This window comes from Fulmarus glacialis, unplaced genomic scaffold, assembly GCF_000690835.1.
Source record: "Fulmarus glacialis isolate BGI_N327 unplaced genomic scaffold, ASM69083v1 scaffold8700, whole genome shotgun sequence".
NCBI classification, from domain to species: domain Eukaryota; kingdom Metazoa; phylum Chordata; class Aves; order Procellariiformes; family Procellariidae; genus Fulmarus; species Fulmarus glacialis.
In genome coordinates, this window is record NW_009187073.1 from 31699 (window position 1) to 48265 (window position 16567).

The window sequence follows — 16567 nt, forward strand, 5'->3', positions numbered from 1 at the left end:
ACAATTTAGTCAGTATATTCCAGTCTATTCAGCCTTCACCACTTCTCTGTGCTTTATTTGCTAACTGCATCTACACTCCCTAAGCCAATTTCAGTCTCTTTTTAACAGCAATAAAGATGAAAAGGAAATTCCTTAGACTAGCCAGTTTCTCCACACTTCATCTGCAAAGTATTTAGTATCTTTACTTTCTAACTCCCATTTTCAATCACTGTCCCCATTCTCAGAAATTGAAGAAAAATACTGTAAACTACAGTGCTGGAAATCCAGGCACAGGTTAAAAGTCCAAAAGTGTCTGAACATATCGATCTAATTTCTTATGTTCACTGGCAGGTATCTAATAAGAATGTGTAGAGTCATAAAATCATGGAATAATTTAAGCTGACAGGATCTCTGGACATCATCTGGTCCCACTCCCCACTCAAAGCACGGCCATGCTTTGAGTCATGTCAGGTTAGGTTGCTCAGAGCCTTCTCCAGTCAAGTTTTGAGTATCCTCAAGGATGGAGTTTCAATAATCCCTCCGGGCAACCTGCTCCAATATCTCACAATCCTCACTGTGAAGTTTTTTTTTCCCCTTACAGGTAATTAGAATTTCCCTCTCTAAAGCTTCTGTTTTCTCTCATCCTTTCACTGCACAGTTCGAAAGAGAGTGTAGCTCCGTCTTCTCCATAAGCACCCATTTGATAGGTCACAGCAGTAGCTATAACTCCCTTAGTTTTCTTTTCTTCAGTCTGAACAAACACAGCAAGTATACACAACTCTTTACTTTGAAAAGGAAAATGGAGTCCACAAGTATAGAAGTCAAACATAATTAATTGCAGCTGCTGAAAGACATCTTCTGCCACATCCAACTATTCCAGGAGATGAGATTACTTCCCTCTCAGCAACTCTACCCATCATCATATTTGTGTTAGGGGATGCCATTCCTGTAGAACTACTGGATACTGTTGAGAGTGTTCCCTAGACTACTTCAAAAGGGAAATCAGGTGACAAAGTCCTAAATCTTTTACTTAAAGAGAATTTGCTTCCCAGACCATGTTAGTAGAAAAAGGTGAAAGAACACTTGTAAAGTAAGCCTTCTGCTGACTTTGCTTGACTCCTGCACATTGGGATGGACCATTCTTCACCTTGGAGGTGATCCTTGAAAACGACCTTGAAAATCAAAGGCAGCAGGAGGCCTGTGTGGATGCACAAGGAGCTCCTGACTAAATTCAAATATTAATAGGAAACATAAAGGAAGGGGAGGCAGGCATAGCTGACCTGGAAGAAATATAGAGATGCTGTCCAAGCATCGAGGGATATGCTTAGGAAAGCCAAAATCCACATAAAGTTGTATCTGGCAAGGGACGTGAAGGGCAACAGGAAAGGCTTCGTGGAGTACATCACCAGCAAAAGGAAGACTAGCCAAAATGTGGGCCCGCTGCTGAATGGGGCAGAGGATCTGGTGACTAGGATGCAGAAAAGACCTTCTCAATGCCTTTTAACCTCAGTCTTTACTGGTAGAACCTGCCCTCAGGAATCCCAGGTCCCTGAAACCAGTGATAAAGTCTTCTTGTGAAGTCTGCACGAACACTTGAGAATTTAAAATTCTCAAAATATACTAGGAGTATTTCCTATGCCCTCCAAACACAATTCCCTCCCTCACAAAATACTCAGGAGGCTAGAAACCAATCAATATGAGAGCAAAGCCATACTTTTTGAACCCAAAATATATGTTGAATTGTGGCATATACAATGCTTCCCCAAGTCAAACTTCATATCCTTAAGAAGGCTCCTATTATCACAAAACATCCCTTGAGGACAAAAGAATTTTTGGTAGAAAAATGTGTTTGGCAACATATTTACTTAACCATCAATTTTAAAACACAACCGCAATTTTAAAGAAATTAAATAGAAGCCAAGTATTTTTCATTACGTGTAACTGTAGCCTCCAACTGGGAGAAAATCTTTTTTCCAAATGCTTTGTATCCTTACCTGTAAGGATAACCAGAATTATTAGGAAAACCTACTACTTATAAAAATTATTCCACCCACTGTCAGAATTATGCTAATCTTCCAGAAGTAGGGTATTTGCATTTATCTTGGCAATACCCTAGTACCTTAGTTGCAGAGATATTTTCCTTAACTACCAGTATTCGATTTTGGTATCATTCCATCACCTGTTCCAGGACAGAAATGAAGTCCCATTGATTTTTCAGCATTTTCAAAAAGCCATTGTTGAATAAAATAAATGCAAACTCTACACTCACTTCCAGAATAGCCCACCTGATGCTGCAAATATGCATCTGTATCTCAGGTTCAATAACGTTTAAAAAATAAACATGTAGGCAGGAGTTTGAGGCCTTTTCAAACTTAACTTATCAAAACCCCAGTAGTATTATGCAGGGAACTGGGGTCCAGTGCTGCAACGAACTCCCATTATTCCAAGAGGAATTCTCTCCACTTTGTTTGTAGTTACAGGGATTTTCCTGTGTCGCTTTCTTGCACATGGACAAATTCACCCACTCGGTCCGCAGTACAAATCCCACCTGGTGATGGCAGAGCAAGTGCCACAGCCAGAACTATCTACACAGCCACCAAAAAGCAGTATATTCAGATAGTCCTTGAAAAGCATTTGGGTAAATTCTTTACAAAAGAATGTTTAGCAGGCATGCCCTTGGAGGAACTAAATCAAAGCATTTATAGAAATAGGCTCCAAATGACTGCTCCACAGTTAACAAAAAATGGGTTTACTTGGGTGATGTTCTGTATGGCAGAACAGGGGCACAAATTTTAAACAACCAAGCATAAATTGCAGTATAAAAAACAAAACAAAACCCTCACTGACAATCTCCCTCCTTAGGCTACTACTTATTTTTGCTCAAGTTATCTAACTATCGAATACTTAATAGGGTTTCTTTATTTTCTTATATTAGCTAGCATTTTCCAAAGACCCCTCCCCTATGGAGGGGTCTTTAAAGAGTGTCTAGCCATGTGTAAATTAAATACAATTTCTCAAGAAATTTAGTGTCTCAGTTTTAATCACCTGAAATAAAATTAATCAAAAAGCTCAAGTTTTACATGGAACAATTCTAGTCCCCTAAAGAGAGATTTGTAACAAACTTTTGGTGGGAGACAATGTTATGAAGTATCTCTTTGGGTTTTTGGGTTTGTTTTTTTTTAGTTCGAGAAAATTTTTCAAAAACTGGCAACTTTAAAAGCATTTTTTAGATGCCTGTCTTCAAACACTGAGACATCACAGCTTGAGTGAGCTCTCCACTTCCAGAATAAATTACAAAATTGGTTTCTTTGTAGAAGATCATTTAAGCGTATGCTTCAGACTGATCGGTCTTAAATTAGGACAATAACAGAAGTAGCATCAGGGTAGAAACACACCACCCCTGAGTTAAGGCAAGCAAAACAAGAATCAAGGTAACATAACATTTAACAATCATTAGCACAAAATTAATGAAGACTGTGTCTCAGTTTTTTTAAATTGAAAGAAAAAGCTCTGTTCACAATGAATCGTCTAGATGAGACTTACACCTTTGCCATTCAGTACCAGATTCTACTTCATCGAGTTTGTAGAGCAGAATCATAATCTTCAGGGTGTTTCATTGTCTGTTCAGTCAATACTTAAGACACTTCTGTTAAAGAACAACGGTTAATGCCTATGTCTAGGAACTAGATTCTCAAACACTTCTGTTCTGACTTTCAGCTTACAATAACCTACAAGGCTATTACAGACAGCCAAGATGTATACTGCGCATGACTGCACGCGTGCCTATAAGAGAAAGATTTATATGCCACACGGAAAAAGACATGCTCTGGGTGTAATCTATTACACTACTTATACACTAATTATGCTACTCTTGATAGTATCTATACAAAGGGGAGGAAATGAATACACAGTTCTTCCAAATTAAAGGAATTGATACTAAAATACACTATTTTTAATGACTTCAGTTTCCTAATATGCATTCTGGTGAATTGGCAAGTTCCCCAAATTTCAATATATATTTCCCATAAAATAAAAGGTTCAACGTCTCCCGCTTGTCCGGTACTAAGAATTAAAGATCATCCACTACTAAGTGCCAGAAATGTAAATATCCTGAGTAACTTTTAAAACTATTAAAGATACCTCTTATTCTTTCCATGGGGCAGGAATACAGCTGGGGCTGTTTCAATTTAAAACAAGTTCTGAATCACAATGGCCGTTCTTCCAAATTCCTATTCTTCAAGCTAAAAATTTCTAAAAACCCTAGCTGGAAATAATGACAAGCTTGAGACCAATTTCCTCAGAAAAACATAATGGAAATCTTCAGAGCCTGCTCATGCTGAACATTCATAAGCAGTTTTGTTTGATACCAACAGATCCTATCACATTTGATCCATGCAAATTTCTGGCAAACTTCTGCCACATGCTGATATTTAAAATTAAAAGCAGCATAACTACTTTACTATACATTCAACTGAGCCATAAAAAAAAAAGTTCTTTTTCATATAAAGTTTCCAGAGAATGCATTTCGCCCCTGCATAAGTCTGCTTTTCCAAAAACAAAGAGCCTTCACTGGTTTGGTTATATTTCCCAAATATTTTACAAACAAAAACATTAACTTGCATTATAGCAGTACAGTGAGAAACCAATATAAGATTATCAGGCTGGAGTGGAAAAGACACATTCAGGATGTCTAACAACAGTATAAAATATAAGAAAGTAATGAATAGATCAAGAAAGCAGGAGGGGGAAGTGAAGGGAAGAGAACACACTGCCATTTTCACACAATTTTAGTATGGGTATAGGGAAGCCTAATAACAGTATCTGAAATGTTATCTATACTTAGTTTCTGCTAGAGTCTTCTGCTTTTTCATTTTGGGAAGAAAAATAACAAAAAGCTGTCCAAACTGAGTAAACCAGACCACACACAGGCACTCCTCCTTCCCAAACAAATACAAAAGTCTTCAGGAAAAATACGAAGCCATCCAAGGTGATAAAAATCTAATCCCATAGGGGACCACTAATACAACTGCTCAGAAAATGAGTATTTTTATTACCTGTTCAAGACAGTCTTGTGGTTTGAAATCGTTCCAGTAAAACAATTAAAACAACCAGCTCTATGAATAAGACAGTTCTTTTAACTGAGACAATCCATTCTGCTTTTTACCTTTCAGTAATGTAATGTTCATTTTGAGTACACCATTTAATACTGTTGCCATTACCAGAAACCTTGATCATGAATAGAATTTTGCCCTAAATTCTTGGCAGCTATAACATATATTTTACTAAGGAACACAAAATGAAAAAGAAAATTCACATCACAGCGATAGCTAGCAAGCACTCAAGGTTCTTAGGATAAATTTTTCAGCTTTGAATTGTATTTTATATTCATAAATAGCAATCATTACTGACTGTAGTTAGGGGAGACAGTTGCTTTTGTCTCTTCTTATTCCTTTTGTGCCTGATAAGATTACTTCTTCAGGTTAACTAGGCCAGCAAATGCCTTTTAATAAATACATTAATGCTTGCATGGAAGAAGCTGTGATTCTGTCAGAAGGAAGAGGGGGTTTAGATTTGATTTTTCTTCAATTTATCTGTCTGGGAAGTGGGTAACACTAAGACAATGTATGGAATAACTCCATCAACTGAACAGAAGACACCAACAAGTCTGAAGATCCTCTGATGCGGGTCTCTGCTCCTAGTCACTGCCTGTCAGCAGCAGGGAACAGACCACATTTACCTTCCATATGCACAGCTCCAAGGGAGAGAAAGAGGAGAAATTTGCAAAGCAGTATCAAAAAACGTTTACATTGGCTAAATATAGAAATACTGCAAATGCTACTACACAATGGAAGGAGAGCAGGTTTCCTAGATATCCTAAGATCTTTGCTTTGTCCCTGCTGCTATGCAACAGGATGGCAAAATTGTTATTCAAAGTTGAGGTGGGTAGAGCCAGTGGGAAGGTCCCAGTTGGTCATATAAAGGAGAAAGATTTCAGAAAATAATCCAGTAAAACACATCCAACATGCCAAATGCACACCAAAACAAAACAAAACAAAATTCCCTCTGCTTTGTCACCTTCAAACAAGCAATCTTCAAGCAATTTTTACAGTCAAATGTTTGCACTAAAAACAAAATGTTGTGTGAAATAGAAATAAACAAGCTTACAATGGTAGCTAATAACGCTTGGAGAAAAAAGCTTGGGTAGAAAGATGGAACATTCTCCACAAGTCTCCTGGTTTTGGCTGGGATAGAGTTAAATTTCTTCCTAGTGCTGTGTTTTGGATTTAATATGAGAAGAATGTTGATAACACACTGATGTTTTTAGTTTAGATGCTAAGTAGTGTTTACACTACTCAAGGACTTTTCAGCTTCCCGTGCTCTGCCAGGTGCACAAGAAGCTGGGAGGGAGCATAGCCAGGACAGCTGACCCAACTGGTCAATAGGATATTCCATGCCATATGACATCATGCTCAGTATATAAATAAGAGGTGTGGTCCAGGAAGTAGCAATCGCTGTTTGGGCATTGCTCGGCAGGTGGTAAGCAATTGCATTGTGCATCACTCATTTTGTATATTCTATCATTATTGTTGTTATTGTTATTATCATTTTCCCTTCCCTTCCTGTTCTATTAAACTGTCTTTATCTCAATCCACAAATTTTTTTTTGTTTCCCCCCAATTGTCTCCCCGAGAGCAGGGGGAGTGAGCGAGTGGCTGTGTGGTGTTTGGCTGCCTTCCAGGTTAAACCACAACAACAAGGAATCATAATCCATATCTAGAAACTGCCTTCTTCGTTAGGAATGCAAACACAAGTTACTCTTTACTCGCAGCCACACTTCTAAAATAATTATTTTCTGTAAATAACTCTTCAGTTAAATACATGGTGTATCACTTAAAATTCATTTTTGAATTAGCTTCTCCAGTGTATTAGCTATATTTACTCATGTTTTACAAAACAAAGTAATATAAGTAAAATCAGAGTAACACAATGCCGTTATTCCACAGCTCAGCACCGCAAATGCAGATTATGTTCACAGTATGTTTAAAAAACCCTAGACAATGAGTGCCACAGGCCTTTTGTCTTACCGTTGCAAGTTCCTCCTGTAATTCTCTGCAGGTTTTTTCGTTATTCTCTAGTCTCTCGGAGAGGTCTTTAATTATCTTCTTCTTTTCCTCAATCTTCTCATTCATTTGCTTGTTTGTGCAGAAACACTCTCTTTCTAATCTGGAAAATTTCATCATTACAGCATTTTTATCAAAAATACTTTTGTCAAGTATACTACATACTTTTAAAGATAATCAGTGGATATGACACATATCATATTGGCACATCATATGGCTTCTGAAGTAGCTTTTTTTTTTTTAACTGAAGAAAGTTATATATTCCTTCTAAGAAAGGCTTTTCAAGAAGTAGTTATATTCTTTTCAGTTACCACTGCTTGTTTTAGGCTTCCAGTTATAATTCATTTGGTCATTTGGATATGGCTTCCAAATTACATATAATAAACAGAACTCATCATATTTTAGTTAACACAATAGCTCTCTTCAGAAAGACCATGTCACATCTCGTATAATCAACCCTGACTTCAAGTATGAAGCTTGCTCCTAAAGTTTCCACATACCTAACTATATTCTACTCAGAATGGCGTGACTTCAAATTTTTCCACCAGCAGACTGTTCCCAAAATTTCAAACAGTTCTTGTACTATTTCAGTCCTCGTGGTACTCAGGAAAAGAGATATATAAAGAGCCTGGCATGGCTAAACAGGCAACTCATGAGAAAGCTACAAGGCCAAACAACAGCATACAGAAGACAGAAGCAGGGACTGGAATGCAAGGAAGAATTTAGAAAGATTGCCTGAGTATGTAGGCATGGTGTCAGGAAAGCCAAAAGCTCACCTAGAATTGATGTTTGCAAAGGATGACAGAGACAACAAGAGATTTTACCACTACATTAAGGTAGAAAAGAAAACATGGACCTGCTTCTACACAGACCAGGTAATTTATCAACAGTGGACACAGAAAAGGTCACCACACTCAATGCCTTTTTTGCCTCAGTCTTCCCTGACAAGGTCTCCCAAGCCTCTATTATCAGTAAAAGGGCTCAAAGAGGACAACAGTTACTAGCAGCAGGTGAGGCTTGAGTCTGGGATTACTTGTAAGAATTCAACCCATAGAAATTGAAGAGCCCAGCTCACCTACACTCAAAGGTTCTGACAAAGCTGGCCAATGTCACAGCAAGGCTGCTCATTATCATCTTTGAAAGGTCACAGAGACTGGGGAGGTCACTGGCAAGTGGAGAAAAGCAAATGTCACACCTATACTCAGAAAAGGGCAAAAGGACAAGCCAAGGAACTATAGACCAGTTAGCTTCATTTCAGTCCCAGGAAGGTCATGAAGCAAGTCCTCTTGGAACAGAGTTCTGGGTTCATGAAAGAGAAAAAGGTGACGGAGAACAGTCAGTGAGGATTTACCAAGACTAAATCATGTCTGGCCAACCCAGTAACATTCCATGATAAAATGACCAGATCTGTGGACAAAAGGAGAGCAAGTAGATTAAATACAACTCAACTTTAGCAAGGCTTTTGGCACTGTCTCACACAGTATTTTTATACCCAAGTTAGGATTTCAGTCTAGATATGTGAACTACAACACTGATAAAAATGGTTTGATGGTAAAGCTCAGATGGTAGTGGCTGGGAACAAGTGGAATACTGTAGGAGTCTGTATTAGAATCTGTTTAACATCTTTATCCATCACCTGGATTAGGCCCAGAGTGCAGTCTCACTAAGTTTGCAGATAACAGTGAACTGGGTGGGGGTAGGTCATAACACAACGCAATGGATACACTCAAGAGAAGGGCTGCCATTCCCTAGAACCTAGACAGGGAGGAGGAACAGGCCAGCATGAACCTTCTGAGATTCAACAATGACACGTGCAAAGATCTGAATTCAGAAAGCAAAAGCCTCCTGAAGCGATATGGTCGGTAACTGGCTGCGGAGCAGCTACGCTCAAAAAGGACCTGGTAATCTTGGTAGACAGCAAGCTAGCCACAAATCAGCACTATGGCATACAAGTAGAGATAGCTAACAGCATCCTGGGCTGTATTAGCAGTAGCATAGCCAGAAGATCAAGGGAAGTGATTAATCACCTTTTATTTGGCACTCATTACAACACATCCAGGATAATGACCACTTGTAAGCACACATCTCCCCTGTAACACAGGAAAAAAGTTGGAGTGAGCTCAGGGGAGGGTCACCAACATGGTCGGGTGCTGAAGTACATGTAAGAACTGAGGGAACTTGGTATGTTCAGGCTGGAGAAGTGATAACTTCAGGGTATAGAACAGGGGCCCCAATATCTAAAAGGAGGTTATCAAGAAGATGCAGCCAGTCACTTCATAGCAATGTATGGCTAGAGGACAAGAGACAATAGTCACAAATCAAATTCAAAAAGGTTCAGACAAGGAGAAATTTTTTCCACCTTCATGACAGTCAAACAGCGGAACAGGTTCCCAGAGAAGTTGTGCCATTTCCATTCTTGGAGGTTTTCAAGACCTAACTGGATGAAGCCCTGAGCAACCTGATCTCATAGCTTCCTGGTTTCAGCAGAATGTTGGACTATAGATCTCCTGCAACCCCTTTCAACCTGAACTATCCTTTGATGTAACTCTTAGCAGTGGGAACATCCAGGTGTCTCTCATTTCTTTGTCTCCTATCACTTCTGTCTCACTAGAATTGAAAGTAATGCAAAGGGCTCAAAGTTCTGCCAACTTTAAAACTTTTGAGTCAATATTGTCATTTCATGACTTCGACTTATTTCTTACAGATCAATGTATCTTTTTAGCTGAAGGACTACTTTATCAGTCCTTCAAATATCTATGTGCTGCTGCTTCAGCCTGGCTGATTTTTTTTTCTTTTAGCTGTAGATGGTTACTTGTTATTCTTAGAGAAAGAACTTGCCTGTTTCAGTCCCCTAAAGTAGCTTCTACTCCCACAGCTTTCAGAAACACAGCAGAAGTAGTTCCAATTTATTCTATACCATGCTCTCACTCTTCAAGAAAAGTAAATTCACACAGAGACCCAAATCCCACGTTGCTTCCAATTTACATAGTGCTACTGGGTTCAGAGCTAATTAATAAATTATGCAACCCAGAAAAGCCTGTTTGCTTGGTTTCAGTTACTACAACCATCTTTTTCTGAGAAAATATATTCTCACCACTTTGTATGGCTTCCAAATTTGGTATAATTTATCCTACATCAAGTCCAGCTAAAAAGACATACAAGTGTTCTAGCACCACAAATGAAGTCTCCAACACTTTGCAAAAACTAAGGCTTAAAGACAAACTCGTGGGACTCCTCCAGAAAAAGGAAGAATATGTTAGGAAGCCAAATCATGGCTTAAAAGAAACAGCCAAACTCCTGATATTGTCTGGAGTCCAAGGACCACAGCCTTCAAAGGTAAGTAGATCAAAGGCTCTTTTATTCTCTCTGAAGGGATCTGGTGAAAGCAATCACTGATATTCACCAATGTTACCAATACTACATGCTTCAAAGAATAAAAAAAGGAACAGGAAACAGACGTGGCAGTATATGCCCACCCCCTGTAATTACCTCAAGGGAACTGAGTATTGATATCCATCTGAGATAAAGCTTGACCTTTATTACCTATCTTTATGGAGTTCTGGAAATTTGGGTGTCTGGACTAACAAAATTGTAACGATAGGCTGTTTCTGTTTCTTCAACCTCTATTAACAAAACCACCAACTGTTTAACTGTGTTAACTTTCATGGAAAAGTTTGCATTCTCTGAAATCACAGAAGATAATTTGTTTTCAAGAAACTCAGTTGGCAGAAGTTGCTAGGAGTAATTGCCTGAATCAACAGATGATTACAAGTAGTGGAAAGTACTGTTTGGGTATTAGACAAAGTTTATTCTGATATCCAGTTAACACACAGAGTTGTGCTTTAGGTAGGCACAAATTCTTTTTGCCCCAAAACAGGACAAACCTGCTTTCCTGGGAAAGAACTTGTTGAACAGAATTATCCAGTTTAGAGGAAAAGGGGAAGGCTGTTTAAGGTTCTTGTTGCATTTTAGTAACACAAGTACTTACTTCTCTGCTAATATTGAAGTTCCTAATGCAACTTGTACCATAACTGTAAGAACTGTATTTCCTAGTCTTAGTCCCAACAAATACATATATTCAGGTATTTCCTACAGCAATTCCAGACAAAGAAATATAGTCCCTAAAAAACAAGTCTGGTTTGGTTTTGTTTTTTTTTTAGAATAAGGTTTTTGTTTTAGAGTTCGTCCCATTTTTCCAAAATGTAATTTTCATGGACCAGAACTACTCTAAGCACAAAAACCTTCGCTTCTCAAAGAAATAGCTTCATACATCTAGATAAAAGATTCTCACAAGGAAAAAAACATTACTGAATGCAGCAATGTAATTCAATATTTAACCCTTATCCTTACGCCGGTCTGAGTAATCTAATACAGAAAAGTATCTTTAAGAGTTTCTCAAAGACTTAGTTGGAAAATTACTACTTATGGATTTTCACAATTTTTAACTAACATTACTAATTTAAAATGTAAAAAATAGATCTTGTGGTAAAATTTATAAAGTTCTAATGGTTTGGAAAATTCCTAAACAGATGTTTAAACCATCAAAAATGCTTCTAATTAGCTTACATTTTATCTCTATTACCATCCCTTGATTCTGAGAACATATTCATACTAATAATAGAATAATTCAGGCCTTAAAGACTCACATTTCTGTCACTAACTTAGTGGAGTGTAATCTGCAACTTCTAAGCGTCTAGAAAAAATACAGAATTGTGAAAGAGCGCTCACGTTCAATGCCTAAAGTGATAGTGCAGCTCCACATGGTAATAACTGGACAGCAGTTCAGTTCCATGTGCACGCAGTACTCCACTTAAGACTACTTCTTGAGATAAAAGGTCTTTGGTCATCTGAGAAACTAATATAATTCACAGAATGAAATGTTCTGACAAACTCTGTTAAGGAAACTTAAGTGCACATGCATACCACTTTGAGGGACTGGGATCTAGCATGATGAAATCAAACAACCAAATTGTTCTAAAAAATGTAGGTGAGGAACTCATATTTTATGAGCTTTCTGTGGGGCCAAAAGGAATCTTAATGAGAGAATCTTGTACTGAAAATTATTACTGAGCACAGATACCTAAGATAAAACATCTTGTAGCAATATGAAAATAAGAATTTCCTAAAATAGAGAGGAGTAACTGAGAGAACAGGTGTGATGAAAGTTAAAAAGAACAACCGAAGATAGACAAATAAAAGCATTAAAATGCCAAACACACTAGAAACCCTGAGAATCAAATTGTTTTACTGATAAGTGACTCCCAGTGTAAAAGCATTAACACTCCTTTCAGGACCTAGTATGTTTGCATGATGTGTGGTTTACATTTTTGGGCATGTGTAACACTTAAATATGTTATTGTCTTTTTAAAATTTATTTATGCAGAATTCATGACTCCACGTTTATTTCACATCAAATAATAAAATCAGAACAAGCAATCTTCTGTAATTTTAACCTTTTATTTGTGACTACATCAAAGCCGAACATGACCCACGTGTTCAGACTCACATTCTTTTTCTTAAGAGCTATAAAGATAAAAAACAGTGCAGTTCAGCATTTCAAAAGCTAAGTACTTTCAAAAGTCATAGGTATAATTTCTACAAGTCTATTAATTCCCCAGATGGACTGACTGCACCCTTAGATTTCACAGTATCTGTGGTTCGTTAATCTCATTACCTTGAACTTCAGAAGCAAAAGCTACAAGTCAGACACGCTTGTTTCCTCTAAGAATGCAAGGGACGTAATAACAGATATAAGCACAAACATGAGCTGCTTGTACAATTCAAGGGCTAGTTTTTGAGCTTGGACAGAAACAACAGGAGAAAAATTCCCGAAACTTCCAGAAGGAAGGAGTAAATGGTATCTGGAGATTCTTGGAAGGTTACAGCTCCCCAGCTGATTACAGAAAGCCATGCTATGGTAGGCATGTTGCTTGTTGCTGCTGTAGAACTCATGCTCAAAGCAAAAACAACCAGGCAGGATGAGATTACAGTTTAATTAACTGATGTTATTTTAGGACCATAGAGAATCTTGAAATATATTTATTCAGTTTCCCAGCTCTGAAGACTGCAGTCTTCCTGAAGCATCACATTAGACTACTATCATAATGTATTTCACACATTTTCACAAATTTTTAAAATAAAAATTATTTCCTTTTCTTTGAGGAAAAAAGCTTTAATTTTTTAATATGACTCTGGTTTACCTAAATGCACAATCTTATATTCAGACTTCTTTTGGCCTTATTTTAATGAAGAGCTCTAAGGTGTTTATAATACAGCACAGGCTTCAGTTGTGTTATTAAAAACATCTCTGTAACCATGCATATAGAAAGACTCTTTCAGGCACACAAACTTCCTTACTTGTGGGAAAAGCAGTTTCTTTTGTTCTACACTATTGCTTGTGTGAATAAGTCAACATAAATACCTGTATGTGCAGACCCATATAATCCTAAACTGAAAGAGATGCCACCTCTGTCTTTTTCCAACCCATTCTACTAGCTTGAGTCTCTTCCCACACCCCCACTGTGTGCCACCCACTTTAAGTCTTCTTAAACCTCTTCTTTCCCACTACTATCCTTTATTTCACCTACTCCTCAGTTCTCTGTCTTCCAACACCATTCTTCCTGTCATTTTCTCACCCCAATATATACTCAATCCAGCCAGGGAAGAAGACTCAGTACTGTGCATCCTATATCTGCCTGGGGAATATAACAAAGCCACTCTTCCAGAAACTGTCTGTTACCACAGACACAGCAGATTGTGCTGAGCAGGAAAAGAATCCCAAGTAATTTCGTCTACTCTCACACACTTCACCCCTTTTTATATTTTTCGTTACCAAGTTAAAACTTTCCACAATTATTCAAAGCTGAAAATGAAGATTATCCACTATAAATTATACACAACTTCTAGACAGAAGTCTTAAAGATTCATCTAGCTCCCTGAAGCGAAAAGTAATGTTTTCATAATAATGTAAGTGAATACAGAAAAAAAATCTGTTATAAACCTGCCACGTATGTTTTCCTACACTTCTCCCAAACACTACTGGAGACAGGACCCTATCATAACTATTATTTTCAACATTTTTGCTTTGTAAAAAATTTATAACAGATTGGTTATTTTCTCTACCTACCCATAATATGTACGATTATTGATACGGACCTGTTATTAATAGAATCCCAGGTTCTGAACCTTGGGTTGGTTTGGCAAATTGCATCAGATTGTGTTGTTTTCTAGTGTCTGAAAACTATAGAGAATGTAAACTATAAGTGGTACTCAAGCTAACTACTGCCATTTTACAATTAATTTAAAACGTAACTTACACATTGAGTTTTTCCAAGTTCTCTTGGGCATTGCGTTTTTCTCTCTCATATGCATTTTCTACCTCTTTGAACTCTTTCTTGATCATTTCTAAATCCGAAAGAGCCTCTGCTTGGCTGGCTTTTTCCACCTGCAAAGCTCCTTCAAGGTCTCGAATTCTTAACTACCAAGTGATAAGAAAGCAATTAATAAGAAAGCAAGTTAGGAAAAACTATCATGATCTTTAATGCTGATCTATGTTCTGTTCTGCTTCACAGGTAACTATATTCTATTAATTCTATATGGAAGTATACACACAGAAATATTGAACACATGTAAAAATGTATTAATATATACAGTTCAAAACAGAGACAAATAGATACGTTGACCAAAAGCACCTTTTATTCTCCTTTGGTGGTGTCTGGATTTTTCCTTTTTCAGTTATTACTAAAGTTTTACAGGGGAATTCTATTTTTTAAGTAGACTCATGAAAGTGTGGGATTAACAGTACAGGTTACACTTCCACTGAGCACAAAGCACACTTGAAGCTTGTTCATGTATATGAACAAGGAAGAAAACCTTACCAGTCATTCACCCATAAGTCTCTAACTTTAAGGAATGTTACCCTCCCAGTTCCTTTTTATGTTGTAGAAGTAGAGAGAGGAAATTAAGAAAACTAAATCTTTCCCTTCTACTAGTTTAATTGTCACTTTAAAAAATTTAAGTGCCTGTACATAGAGAAGATCATGAAAATAAGAAAATAACTGGCTGAAGAATGGCTGTACTTATTTTTGTTATTCAGAAAATAAATTAAAAAAAAAGATACCGAAATTCCTTTTTTTTTTTTGGTTAGTTTTTCAAAAGTCCAGTGTGAAGGGCTTGTTAGTTAGTACGAGATTACTAAGCAATCGTGATTCAGCTTTTTCTCGCTTGCTTTTTAAAATAAACCATAATTGCCTTACTGGGTCAAACCCCATGTACTACAGTTTAATAATACAAAGATTTAATATGCAAGTATATATACTAGATTTTTTCATATAATCAATCTTTACTGGTAACAGCACATATCATAACTTTTTTTGAAGCTGAAATGTACTCTGAATAATTATATTTGGAACTGCAGTTTCAGGATGCATTAAGCTCTCACTCTCTCTCCTAGAGAAGTTGGATGTATGCACTGTTTCTCCAAATAACTTTAAGTGTCCATTCAAAAGATACAGGGCAGAATATTTAAACAGTAGTATAGTCTTTAACTATTGTGAAACATTTCCTTTCCCCTCACAGTTTAAATACTAGTGGGAATTCTCAAACTTACAAATGTGACATTTTATTTTATTATTTATTCTAATAACTTCAATTTTCCCTGAAAAGCAGGTGTTTTTCTATTGTCTCATTTTATGTATCTGCTATTACAATTTTGACACTTGTTGCAAAAAAACTATCCAGTGTTTTCACTGAAGCAAGTAAGTAGTCTTAACATTTTTGGAAGATTGTATCTTTACAACTTCTTCAACTGTTTTACTGTAAACTTGTACATAATAGTTAACAAAAAGTTTACCTGGATGATCTCTGAATTAAATTTGGATTCCAAATGTGCTGCTCTCTCTGCTTCAATGTTTTCTTCCAGTTTCTTTATTCTCACTGTAGCTGCCTAAAAGTACATTTTGACGAAATTTAAGTCCAGAGAGATGGTAAACAGGACACAGACTATTCTATTCATTCAGTATATTAGGACTCCATACACCAACCTGATGTTTCTGAACTACTTGTACTTTGGAACTGTGAGAACTCATACCAAGAAATACATATAAAAATAATTTTTACATATCTAGAATATTAAATTATTATTTTCTATTTAGTTAAAGAAATTGATGTAGCATTATGTTATTGCTGCATTTTTTACAATCAAGAAAACTGCAGCTGGAGTCAGAAAACAGAAAAACCAAGTTAAATATTCTACCTATTCCCTTACTATTTGCTTTTTCACCAACGTTGTCACCTGAGGCAACATAACCACACCCATGTCCCAAAATACAATGGGATATAAATAGAGTATCTACAATTTCAGTGAGAAGACAGATGAAGCACCAGAAGATACAGAATTCCTCACAAATATGTTGGCTTTGGCACCTAATTTCCAATTAAAGTGCCCAGAACAGATTGCTTTGCAGCCCT

General features: G+C 37.0%; 1 protein-coding gene across 1 annotated transcript in view; it reads right to left on the reverse strand.

Moving 5' to 3' along the window:
- CCDC171 (coiled-coil domain containing 171) overlaps nt 1-16567 on the reverse strand; it is a gene marked incomplete at its 3' end in the record, with an annotated part of 72961 nt that overhangs the window by 31269 nt on the left and 25125 nt on the right. The window contains exons 6-8 of the mRNA XM_009573753.1: nt 15951-16043; nt 14416-14576; nt 7064-7202 (exon numbers count right to left, since the gene is read on the reverse strand). Coding sequence (XP_009572048.1) covers nt 7064-7202; nt 14416-14576; nt 15951-16043 — 393 coding nt within the window. The remainder of the gene's footprint in view (nt 1-7063; nt 7203-14415; nt 14577-15950; nt 16044-16567) is intronic.